Here is a 13,200-nt window from a genome sequence, read left to right as displayed (position 1 = left end):
CTAGTGAACTTGAGGTCCTTTTATCCTTTTGATATATAGATATTAATAATGAATGGAAAGCTCATTTGGGTTAAGGGTTTTAGAGATTTATATATATATTGTGTTATGCAGTATCATTTTAGAGAGTGTCCCTTCAATTAGGTTGTGAAGTTTTCTCGCATAAGATAATGGGTCCTTTTCGCCCTTTGAATGCGTGACTGCTTAGACTCATGATGAGCTTAATTAACTTGATGACTCTATTTTTAAAAAGTAAATTTTAATAGGACGTGTTTGGTGAATAAATGCTTCATCTTTTAAAAAACTAACTTTTAGCTCTTATGTTGAATTTTTAAAAGTTGTGGATTTGGAACTTTTAGAAGCTAAAAGTCAATATTTTACGATAAATTATTATATACTCCTTGGTTATCATAATTTTTTTTTTCACATATTACAAAATTATGCAAGCATATTGTTTTTTTATACTTTTTTAGGCATCTTATAATTTTTTTTTGTATCAGACACTTAAGATTAACTTTTTCTTTCCAACATTTCATTTTTCACAGTAGATCAAACTATTTTTGCAACTACCTTAATTAGCTCCATTTTATTGGTTGCTTTTTTAAAAGTTCTTTCAAAAGGCATAGATAGGCAAAATATTATCAACTCGTAGTAAATTCCCTAATATGTTATAAAAGGCATAGTCCGTTTGCACCTTGAATTAATGCCACACATCCATAAATGTGAGCAACTCGTCACTCGAGGTTGCATCCATTTTGGGCAGGCCTTAATTATTTTAATTGATCATTGAAATCTATACATATTCTTGTTTGATAAAAAATCAAACAGCTTTTGAAGTGACGATGTGATTGGGATGGGGAGATAGCGAATTAGTTGTGAATGGACTCATTATGTCATGCCCCACCAAAGGTGTAAAGATATATAAGGATAATATATAAGAGAATCGTATAAGTCGTAGAGATCGTAGAAATGAGAAAGAAAATGTGGGAGGTGACCAGAACTAGATTAGAAGAGATAAGAAGAGGGAGAAAGAAAGGGATATAGTTAGGAAAGTAGAAGCTATAAAATATAGAAATAGATGGATCGATAAAATAGCGCAAAGATCAAAGTGATAGTTTTTTTTTTTGTCACATTGAGTAAATTGAGTTAAATTAATGTGTTGAAGGTCTATTACAACTGGAACTAATCACATATTTATATCTTCCTCAAGTCAAACTTGGAGTTACAATTTACTCCAAATTGTACCCAAAACATAGCTATGGATACAAGTTAAAAAAATTCAAAGCATTAAAGTCCTTAATTATTATAGTTTACTTTCATGCCTAAGGATTGCTTATCCTATCACCAATAACTAAGTGATCTTGTGTGATGACTAGGTAACCTTTGTCATATGGGTTAACTATTAATTGTTCACCTCATCTAGTGAACGGATGACCTCTGAATGGGTGGATAACTTGAATGGCTCTCAGCTCAATACCAATTATTAATTTGAACGATCTAGCCTATCTTTCTAGGTACTAATTAATTCTATAGTTGTTAGCTCCTTAATTAGCATAACTTTCTTTTCAAATCGCTCCTCTAAGCGTTCAGATTTTCTATATAGATAGTCCTAATTAATTAACTTATCCCTTTGTTCTCACTCAACACTATCAAGTTATTGACTCATAGTCATTTACTTACCCTACATCATTCCTTCTTATATTGTGAACTTCATTTCGGTTGATGTGGTGGTAGAAGTTATAGCCCTCAATGGCGTAAGCTTGTTCAATGTATGCCAATTTTCCTTTTACAATCATAAAATCTACCATTGACCACATGGTTTGTCTATCATTGACCATACCGATATTAACCCGCGTAATTGTACAATCTCTCCAGTAAACAATGTAAGCAAAGTTTCGACATTTCTCAACTTCTCTTAATTTGTTGATCTCCATGTGTCGTAAGATACACGGTAGCAAGAATAACAAACTTTTGTAGAACTACTACTATCCATTATTATATATCCTTCATATACCATATGATGAGCCATTATAAATCGATGTGTTTCTTTCTTTCTATATCTTTTTTTTTTCCTAATTGAAAACCTAGCTACACTCATTATCTAAACTATGTAACAGGAGATAGCCTATCTCATCAAGCTCCCCCATGTCCTATCCCAGTCCTCTAGATATTTGGATCAAAGATTTCTAACATGAAATCTCAAGCTTTAAAACCACTAGATCTACCTCATAATGGACTAGAAAATATTTTTATGTACTTTGAAATGTTTAACTTCTAAAAAGTTTCTTATGAGATAAGCATTTTATATTAGGACCAGAGGAGCCCATGGATGGGCTTGATACACATGGGTAAACACCAATTTGACCCAAAAGTTTAAGCTTATTGGGTTTTGAGCCCAACCATGTGTATAATTAAGCACCCATCATCCACTCTAATTTTTCAATGTAGGACAAGCTCACAAGTGGAATTCTCAACAATCTCCTCCTCACTTGTGAGTTTTAACTGCTCCCCCTTGAATGGAAATCGTCTCCCTTCTGGGAGTAAGCCTAATTCTCCAACAATTGCTCAAGTGGACCATACCACTGGTGCCTTACATGCATCGGATTGCATTCCACGTGCCTCCGAACCAATCCTACCTCTCACGTCTTGACCCTATTCGGATCCATCCGCAACCTAGATGATCCTTATTAGCCTCAACCACACACTTGGTCCTCCAACTATTAGCACGTCAGGAGAATTAGTTTCACGTTTCGACTTTTTACGATGTCGCTTACCCAGACTTACGAATCGTCGGTTCTGATACCACTTTTCAGGACTAAAGGAGCCCATGAGTGGGCTTGATACACATGGTTAAACACCAACCTGACCCCAAAGTTTAAGCCTATTGGGTTTTGGACCCAACCATGTATATAAGCACCTATCATCCACTCTAATTTTCCTATGTGAGACAAACTCATAAGTGGAATTCTCAACATTTGTACATTTACACTTCCATGAAAATGTTATTATAAAGGAAGTGTATTAGATTCTACAATCAAACACCACCTTAGTCTTCCCCTTATCACACTCCAACTAATCTTTAAAAGGGTATGCACATCTATCCCAATTAAATATGATGGTTACGCAAATTGTTCTTTCCGAAAAATCAAAAAAAATAAGATCGATAAAGAAAATAACGAGTCTAAAAAAATAAGTGGAAAAGATTTAGTAAAGGGACCTCACAGAAATGAACCAGGACCATATGTAATAAAAGGACAACAAGCTACTTGTCCCTCAGCACTGAATATGGTTTTGGCTTTCATAACAAAGACCCACCATATGCATGATTCCATTTTGACTACAAACAACAAAGGGTACCCAACTTTATTTCATTATACTAAAGAAAAAGAAAAAAAAAAAAAGGCAAAACCTAACTCCTCCTTATCACTATATATACATACACCCTTCATTCCTATGCTGCAGCAGTACAACTAAGAACTCTCAAGTAGAATATTCAAGCTTGCTAGCTAGCCAGAGTCCAATTGGCAGAAATTTAAAGAGAGAAAGAAATCAAAGATGCAGGATGAGAAGAAGATGAAGGTGAAGAAAGGATGGCTGGCAGTGGAAGTAGGGTTGGAGGAAGAAGATGGAGGGTTTCAGAGATTTGTGATGCCCATCTCCTACCTCCACCACCCTCTTTTCCGGCAGCTCTTGGAAAAAGCTCAGGAGGTTTACGGGTACCACGCGGCCGGCCCCCTGCGGCTGCCGTGCTCCGTCAATGATTTCCTCTGCCTACGGTGGCAGATCGAGAAGGAGAAGAGTGACCATCAGAGCAGCCGCCGCCGCCACCACCACCACCATCTCCACCCTCTAGCTGGTTCTTTGTCCTTTCAGTCTTGTTAATTAATTAAGTGTACTACTTCATCAATGAGCCAGCTTGCCCCCATGGATGCATATAGATGGTGGTGACTGGTGAGATATCATCTATATATGTGGCCGCTAGCTTACACCAACTTACTCTTAATCCTTAATTTGATCATATATTAATTATATGATTCTGCCTTTCACTTTTTTTTCCCCCTTTCTTTGGGTCATCTTCTTCTTTTTCTTGGGAGATATGTCAGCAGGAAAGGGAAAGTTAATGGTAGCCTTCAACCATGATGTATTTTTAATGGATCTTTAATTGTTAATGTAATATAAAGTTTCTGGTTTATATATAATAAGAAAAAAAATTTTGATTTAGCATTTCAATTAGTAGTTAATTTAATTTACTATGGTTAGGGAAAGTTAATTTAAGTTAATTTTATGAATAAATTTTTACACGAACATGTAGCCATATACAAAAACTGACATGCAAGAGAGATTACAATTGATCAGAAGTGTCATCTTCACATGTCCGTATACTTGTTTATTAAATTTTAAATATATCAAAAGCGAATCTCACATTTTATATATCTGCGATTAATGAATGCAAAATCAATTTGTCACATATTTAACATTTAAAATCCAACTTCTAAATCCAACTCCGACGCCAACTATTTATATAATCATAATTTAAGAGGAATGATTGCCTAACTTCTTCAGCTAGCTAGTTCTATGTCTTATAAACAATATTATAATAGTTAGAATTTGACAACTTGTATTTGAGATATGTCTCGGATTGGAACTTTAAGTGGACCGTAAAATAGTACAAAATAGAAGATGGGTTTAATAAGTCGATCTCTAGTGAACCAATCAAATGCATATAAAAAGGTGAATTAGTCTTCTTAAAAAGTTAATCCCGAATTGACGCAGACCGTAGACGGTACACACGTTTGAAAATATTATCATTTCTCAATATATAAGAATTAACTTTTAATTAATTGAGTACCACACACATAATGATATCATATGGATATGGAAACTAGAAAGCATCTTATTCTTCATATGGTTAAGGTCTCTTTGAATCAGCTAGCTTGCTCGGTGCCAATATCAGCATGCATCTGTTTTAATTTGGGCATGTACCATTACTTTAATATATGTTAATTGTACCTGCACGTACCAAGGTCGACCACTCTCTTTCTCTCTCTCTCCTCAATTATTAAATTAGACTGCAATTAATAATTGATCTATAACTTCTCAAAAACTTAATTACCATATATTTGATCGGGTCTGACAGGCAGTCTAAGCATAATAATTTTTTCCTTTTTTTAGTTTAAACTGCCAATTAAGACTCTTATTGGGATCCAGAATATTATACAAGGGACCTCCTTATCCGCAAGTATATCTTACAACTTAAAGAGAGATTGTTGGTATAATTTTTTCACCGACTAAGTAGAGATCGTTGGCATAATTTTTTCACCGACTAAGTAGATTTGACTTCATGAAACAGGAGAGAGAGAGAGAGAGAGAATACCTTTCTTAAGCCCATTATTATTCCTTTATACATATTCCTCATAACCACCACCACTTGGCACGGCTAGCTGATTTTCTTCTCTATAGGGATAGGGATAGGAATCACTACCGGCTAGTACTTTATGTCAACCTTTTCCTACTTCCTTAAGCCCCTTTTTCTCTCATTTTTTTTATTGGACTTATCTGTAGCTCTTAAAGTAGAATCCACGTGTTTGGTTTGCAAGAAAAATAATAATTAATAAAATATTTAATTTTATATATATTTTCATAAATTTTGAATTTGAATTTATATAAATTTGGATAACAAAATGTAATATAAAATCGTATTAATTTTTTTTTTAAATCTACTCAAATTAAAATTTAAAATTCGATATTCATGCTCTCAATTGCACTTTAGGATCACACGCTCTCATTACAGACTTATCTGACGACAACAACAACTAAATGAAATAAGGTGGGGCCTAGCTACTTATTTTACCCAGTATGTCGTTGGCGCATCCATGGGTCATTGATGATTACAAACTTGTGTACGAACAATATATAGCATTTGCTCATAAAAATATTACTCTAAAATGGAGAAAATAATACGAGGAATTTTTCCCTCCACGTGTTCATGTGTTTGTTTCCTAAATTATAGATATGTTGAAAATGGAATCCCCTCTTTACATGTGTGATATTAATAAATATAAGACCAATTCGCCACATGTCTAACATTTAAAACAGAGGTATACGGACACGTGAAAGGAGAGGTGCACCGAATAATTTCTCTTGAAATGGCATGCATCTACAATCAAATTGTGATATATATATATATATATATATATATATATATATATATATATATGTGAATGTGTGTTTTTATAACAGAGCAAACAGATAAAAACATTAGTGTGACCATTTTTTTTAAAAAAATTATTCGAACAAAAAATATTTTATTATGAAAATTAGAAGTCCATAAAGAAAACAATGTTAAATAGATCCCAAGTAAAAGGGTTTTTTTTTTTTCTTTTCAAATCTCGTTGTAACTAAAATAAATAATTATTGTCTCACTTTTTTAGGGCTATTAACCTTTATGATGACTAAACCACTTTAATCATCTTATATACTATCCCATTTCATATCTCTCTCTTTTAAGATAAGATCTAGACTCCAACTTGGATAGCATAATTAGGAAGTAGACTATAGCCAACATGTACAATGGTAACAGCGACATTGAGTACTAAACCATTGCCATAGATTAATTATCTTTATATATATATATATATATATATATATATATATTTACTAAAAAAGGGTGGCATCTCCATTTATTTATTAATATACCCTCACTTGTAACGGAAGAATACCGTGGTTACAAGATAAAACAAAAGGGAGAGTACAGAAAAACCCTCCTAAAAACCAACACCAGCAACCAACCAAAGTAGGACAACAAAATTAAATAGAACTAACAAAGAAGATAAAAACATAAATACAACTAAAAACAAATCAAAATTCACCAACCGAAACTCTAAAGATGAACTAATGTCGAACGAAAATGAGACCCTACCTATCCATCCGAAAAATACCTTTTAAATAATATGGTAGAAGTTATTATTTTTCGTAGATTACATTGTGTTTTAACTCTGGTTGTAAGGGTTCGAAGTGTTTGTTCAAATTGAAGTTTCAAGTTATCATAATACATGGGACCTCGACAAAGAAGCAAAGTAGAAGATGCCTACACCCACTCTGGATGGTGATAGAGAAAAATTGACACCATTATAAGTCTGATAGTGTCATTACTATAACTAGTTATTTATTTAAATATGATTAGATTACCTAATTAATTATTACCAATTAATTGATTTCTAAACTAACTTTTAAGGATAAAGAACCAATAGTTTTGCTTTACTCCTAATAGAACGATTTTTTTTAACTTAACTACATGAAAGGAAGATAGTAGCCTCTCCTATACACCTATTCCATGAGCGATACCTAATTAATTATCTTAAATCGATGGAAGGACTCTCAATCAACTTTTAATAATATGTTAAATTACAAATTATTTCAGTATTAATTCCTCTTGTATCTATTTGAATGTCCTTTCAAGAATACAAGATACAATCTCAAGAAAATTCATAACGAAGCTATTATTTCATCGTTTGGATTAACTAAGTGTTTATCTAGTAGTAGTAGTAATAATAATATATTGCAGTATTGCACAATCATCAATGCAAAAAATTAACAAAAAAATAAGAACATGACATTCTACCTATGCAGCTTTTTATCCGTCCCCCTTTTAATAAATTAATCTATTTGACAACACATATATAGAACATAAATAACATGAGGGCATGCACATATGGAAAAAAAAACAAAGAAATATAATGATCTCCTTAGAGATTTGTTAAAAATAAATGAGTTTATATCCTTCTTTATACTTGTCTTTCAACCAAATAGTATATATATATATATATATATAATTGTTTTTTTTTTTTTACAAATTTCAAGAGAAATTAGTAAAAATTTTAAAACATTAGTCCTTAGAATTTTGAAGGCTCGTTCAAAATATCTAGATGGAATGTTAGTATTTTTATTATTTTTTAAATAAAATAATACAAAAAAAATTAATAAAAATAGAAGTTGGCATGAGATATTGGAAGGACCACAAAAAATAAAAAAATAAAAATAAAAAGGTAGCTTGGCTTGCACACCATGAACGACCCCTTCCATCATAAACAGGAGGGCCACCTGCCAAAAGAGGAAGCTCTAGTTGCCCATTCGTTGTCTCTTCCTCCCAACTTGTAAATTGTAATTGAATTAACATAGCCGACCTACCTATATATAATATAAAAATATTATTTATATGATTCATGTGTTTTTGTATTTCTATTTTTTAAATAAATAAATTTTTTTATTTTATCTACTGAAATTAATTATTTAAATTTTAAATGATAACTAATTTTTGAGAGAATATGATAAGTTCTCCAATCATATTACAACGAATGACCTTCAATTTATTAGATATAATTATTTCAGGGTAAGACTCTAATTAGCCTGTTGCAATTCGGACCATCTTCCTATTTAGGGTTCTCAACCTTAACTTCTTCATTCTTACTCATAGGATTTTATAACTCGAGTGTGGTGCGTAGAGGACATCTAAGGTTGTCAGGGTCTGCCACATTCAAAAAGTAAAATTATTAGATTTGATAAGTTGCCTAGTTATGTAATTAATCACATCACAAGTTGAACCATTAATCAAATTAATTATTTGGTTTAGAGATATTTTAGGACATGCAATTATAGTTAAGGATTTGTTTGATGGTCTAATATATGAGGCGGTTAAGTAGTCTACCCTACTACCTTTATGATTCACGAGTTCCAAATAGTCACAAACGATGATTTACCTTCTGTTGCTGCCAAAAATCGAGTGGCTTTTATGGATTGTCCTTCAACCGTGACCATCTGAAAGGAATCAAATGAGAATGGCTTGGAGGACCTGGGGTGTACTCTTGGGGATTACTCTGATGCTTAAGTTAGGAATTGTGGGAGGCTTTAGGTTGCAACAATAAACATGAATGAGTGAGAATGAGATTTACCTCTCCTTATGACCCCCTTTTTATAATAGTAAAGGCTAGCCTTTTCCCAACTTGGCATTCATGAGGTACCATTATGCCTAGAGGTATGGGTTGCAAGTAACTTGCAGGCTGTTATGTAAGTCATCAATTGCTGCTTTCATAACCACACTGGGGATTATTAATAGTTTAGTGAGAGTTACGCGAGACACCCAACGTTACCCAAAGCTAACCTTACGGTTGCCTACCTCCATGGGCATATTTGTAAATATGGGAATACTGATTTTAGATGTATCAGTTGTCCTCCCCCCCCCCCCCCCCACCCTTTGGCGGGAATACTCTCAAATATTCGAAGCGATTTTTCGAGAGTAACAATTCGAACTAGATCCTTAAATAACCAATAAAGGTCAGTTCCAATTAATTAATTATGGCCCTATCTGGGCAAGTAGGCCTTGTAGCCGAGATTTATTTGATAGTTGGCTCAATCCGAGTTGATCAGTGTTTTTACCTTACCTATTCTATACCTTTGCTTGATTCAAGTAGGATGCTTTGCGATTTTTTAGATTAAATTTAATCTACCTCATAAGTTGTGCTCATCAGTTCGGGCTTGTCTTCAACCTCATGAGTTGTGCCCATTAGTTAGGCCAATTCGGTGAGCAGTGCTCACTTGTTTGCCTCATGATCTGTGCTCATCGGTTGGGTTGGTCTTTGGACCTCATAAGTTATGCTCATCAATTGGGCCAGTTTTTCGGGTCTCATGAGTGGTGCTCATTAGATGGACCATTACTGGTGAGTCGTGATCATTTGTTGCCTCATGAGCTGTGCTAATCAGATGGGCCATTACGGGTGAGTCATGCTCACTTCTGTGTGCCTCGTGAGCTGTGCTCATCAAATGGACAAGTTTTTAGGGCCTCATGAGTTATGCTTATCATATGGGTCATTCTGGGTGAATCGTGCTCACTCTTTTGTGTCTTATGAGCTATGCTTATCAAGTAGGCATGTTTTTAGGGTCTCATGAGTGGTGCTCACTAGATGGGGCATTGCTGGTCTAGGTATGTTGGTCCACACCGTTGGGATTCGCACGGTTGGGATTTGTGTTACTAGGATTCGCGCTATTGGGGTTCACGCCACTGGGGTTCAAGCTGTAAAGACCTGAAGAATTATAGTAATTAAATAATAAAAGGAATGAGAGAAAAGGAATTTTTTTAAAAAGGGGTTTCAGCAGGGTCTTGTCGACGAGGGTAGAAGTGCTCATCAACAAGCAAGACCTTGGGCTCATCAACAGGGACACGTGTCTCTTCGACGAGCAGGACCTTGGGCTTGTCAACGAGGACGTGTATCTCATCGATGAGAAGTTACAGAGAGGGACGTTTTCAGGGCCTGAATCTCGTCGACGAGGAGTAGGCGTTTGTCGACAACACTATTGCTTGGACTCATTGACGAGGAGACATGGCTCGTCGACGAGGCCACGTGGACAGCACTCTATATATAACCTAAAATCGATTTCAGCGGAGGAAAAATTCATTTTATCAATTCCTCTCTCTCTCTCTCTCTCTCTCTCTCTCTCTCTCTCTCTCTCTACACCGTTTCTCACTTTTTCTATAAGTTTTCGGCTCCGATTTTCCTCGGTTCGACAATTAGAAGCTACCATGGTGATCTTGGGGAGATTCTCAACAACATAATCGGAGCAGAAATTTGATATAGGAAGTTTGGGAACCATTCCAAAATTTGGGTAAGTTAGTTAATCTCAGTTTTATTAAGTATCTGGTGTTCCTGGACTGAGGAGAATATGTTAGGTAAGATAATACTGAAGTTGATTAGGGGAAAATGTTAATTTCAGGATGTTGTGCTGGGAACACTGTAAGTGTAGTATTGGGTGTTTTGTGAGCTTTTTAGTAAACCAGGTAAAGGGATAAATTAAGTTAGAATTTTTGATGAAATTATTTTTATTCTATAGTATTTAATTTTAGAATTATGTTTGGGAAATATGTCTATGAACAGGGATATGATTTAAACATGTTTTATCAGAAAATTATGATTTTAGAACAGATTTTATATTCAGAGTGTTACCCACTTCTGTGTGACATGAGTTGAAATTTCCATGTAATTATGTACACTAGAATAATATGTTTTTTTTCAGAACAAGCACGATATGATTGTTTACAAGGCAATTATAAAACAGTACATAAACCATGATTTTATGAATATAATGTTTAACAGTATAGAGAAATCATGTTCAGTATATTATGATATGCCGACGCAGATGTCATGATTCATGTTGGTATAGATGTCATAATCATGTATGATAAGACAAAATTCATGAAATATTATCATGTCAAATAATATTATGAAATACAAAACAATTATGTTCAGTATATGAAACATATTATATGTTATCAGATCCCGGATGGTATGGTTTAGTTTAGTTTTCAAGAGCACGGTACCATAGCTATATGTTCAGAATTATGATAGTGCTACCACACGACTAGTAGTGTGGGAGATAGCAGTCAATGTGGCTTCAGTGTAGAGTAGAGTTGTTCCCCTGACAGTCTGGGACCAGGTGGGGCAGACCCATTGTACTTACAGACTTATATTTAATCTAACATGGTTGGCCAGCCACTACTAGATCCCGCCTTCAGGCTACACAACCTAATCATGTGGGGGTAAGACATGACATCAATTAGCTATCCATTCTGAGTGTTATTTTAATATTGTACAGTTATATAAGATAATTTTCATGTACAGAAATCTAGTATGCCTTATTATGATATGACAAATCATGTTTTACTTAGTTTTGCTACGGATAGATTTTACCAAATATGTTTATTATATTGTTTATATGTATAACACGAAAGTACTCATGATGTCACACACTGATGTTAGTTTATTTCCCTTACTGAGAGGTGTCTCACCCCAACATTTCAAACATTTCAGGAAATCCAGGTAGAGGAGCAAATAGAGTTCCGCGACAGTAGAGTCCGACTGACCTGCCCTGTCAAAAGGGTGAGTTGATGAGTTAGGGTTAGATTTATTTCTGGAAAGTGACCCTAGGTTGCTTATTGGTCTTTTGGTGGATGATTGTATATATGACAGATTTAGTAGGACTCTGGTATTGTGGTTGGTTGGATGACATGTTTGTGAATTACGTTTCCTACTGCTTAGGTATCAGAGTTAAATGATAGGTTTATCCCTGATACTCATGGGTCCAGGTTGATCATGACTGCTTCAATTTAGTAGGTGTTAGAGTTACTATGAGTATTTATTTATAAAAAAATATATATGATAAAATAGGCAGATCATTACACAAGCACTATGAGTCTATAGGTTGCTTCCTTCCCTTCCTTGGGCGCTTCATCTAGGTCCCTCAGATTTTTCCTTTTTAGATCGGTCCGACTCCTTCTTGTGGTCATGGTCAAGGATAGAAAACCTCACAAGGGTTCCCACAAACAACGCCAACTATTGCTGCAAAAATCGAGCGGCTTTTGTGGATTGTCCTTTGACCGTGACCACTTGAAAGGAGTCAAATGAGTATGGCTTGAAAGACACTGGGTGTACTCTGGGGGATCACTATGATGCCTAAGTTAAGAACTGTAGGAGGTTCTAGGTTGCAACAGTAAATGTGAATGAGTGAGAATGAGATTTACCTGTCCCTGTTGACCCCTTTTTATAGTAATGAAGGCTAGCCTTTTCCCAACTTGGCATTCATGAGGTACCATTATCCCTATGAGGTTACGAGCAACTTATGAATTGCGAGTAACTTGCGGGCGGTTATGTAAACCATCAATTGCTACTTTCGTAACAGCACTAAGAATTATTAATAGTTTAGTGGGAGTTACACGAAACGTACACCCAACAATACCCAAAGCCAACCTTACAGTTGCCTGCCTCTATAGGAATATTTGTAAATATATGCATACTGATTTTGGATGTATCACATTCTTCTTAATTGACGAGAAGATGTGTCTGTAATTAACTTAAAGAACAAACTTTCATTCTTAACCAAACTATGTTCTAACTCTAGCATCCGAAAAGTCTTCTATGTTCATAGGGTTCTCTCAAACTCTTTCTACTTTATTCCAAGTCATTATTGGAGAAGTTGATGGTTGAATTGAGTTTAGCATTGATGTACAATAATAAAGAAAAAAAAAACATTTGCATGAATGGTTTGATTTAGACTCTTTTATAAATTTAGAAAAACTTAAACTATTTAATGAAAATTTACTATTATACCACATACTCTTACTTGCTATAATTACAAGTGACACATGGCTCTAACCAG

At 34.6% G+C, this 13,200-nt stretch overlaps 1 protein-coding gene across 1 annotated transcript; it reads left to right on the top strand.

The window, feature by feature from the left end:
• Nucleotides 1-3,404: 3,404 nt before the first annotated feature.
• Nucleotides 3,405-4,221, top strand: LOC131159712 (auxin-induced protein 15A-like). Its single transcript, XM_058114828.1, has one exon. It carries the CDS (start codon nucleotides 3,553-3,555, stop codon nucleotides 3,877-3,879), a length of 327 nt encoding a protein of 108 aa, XP_057970811.1. The 5' UTR covers nucleotides 3,405-3,552; the 3' UTR covers nucleotides 3,880-4,221.
• The last annotated feature ends 8,979 nt before the right edge of the window (nucleotides 4,222-13,200 follow it).

The sequence above is a fragment of the Malania oleifera genome, chromosome 7 (assembly GCF_029873635.1).
Source record: "Malania oleifera isolate guangnan ecotype guangnan chromosome 7, ASM2987363v1, whole genome shotgun sequence".
NCBI classification, from domain to species: domain Eukaryota; kingdom Viridiplantae; phylum Streptophyta; class Magnoliopsida; order Santalales; family Ximeniaceae; genus Malania; species Malania oleifera.
This window is presented reverse-complemented; position numbering and strand designations above follow the sequence as displayed.

Bases quoted from the DNA above. Each gene is read 5' to 3' on its own strand.
- LOC131159712 (XM_058114828.1), top strand. From the start codon at position 3,553: ATGCAGGATGAGAAGAAGATGAAGGTGAAGAAAGGATGGCTGGCAGTG.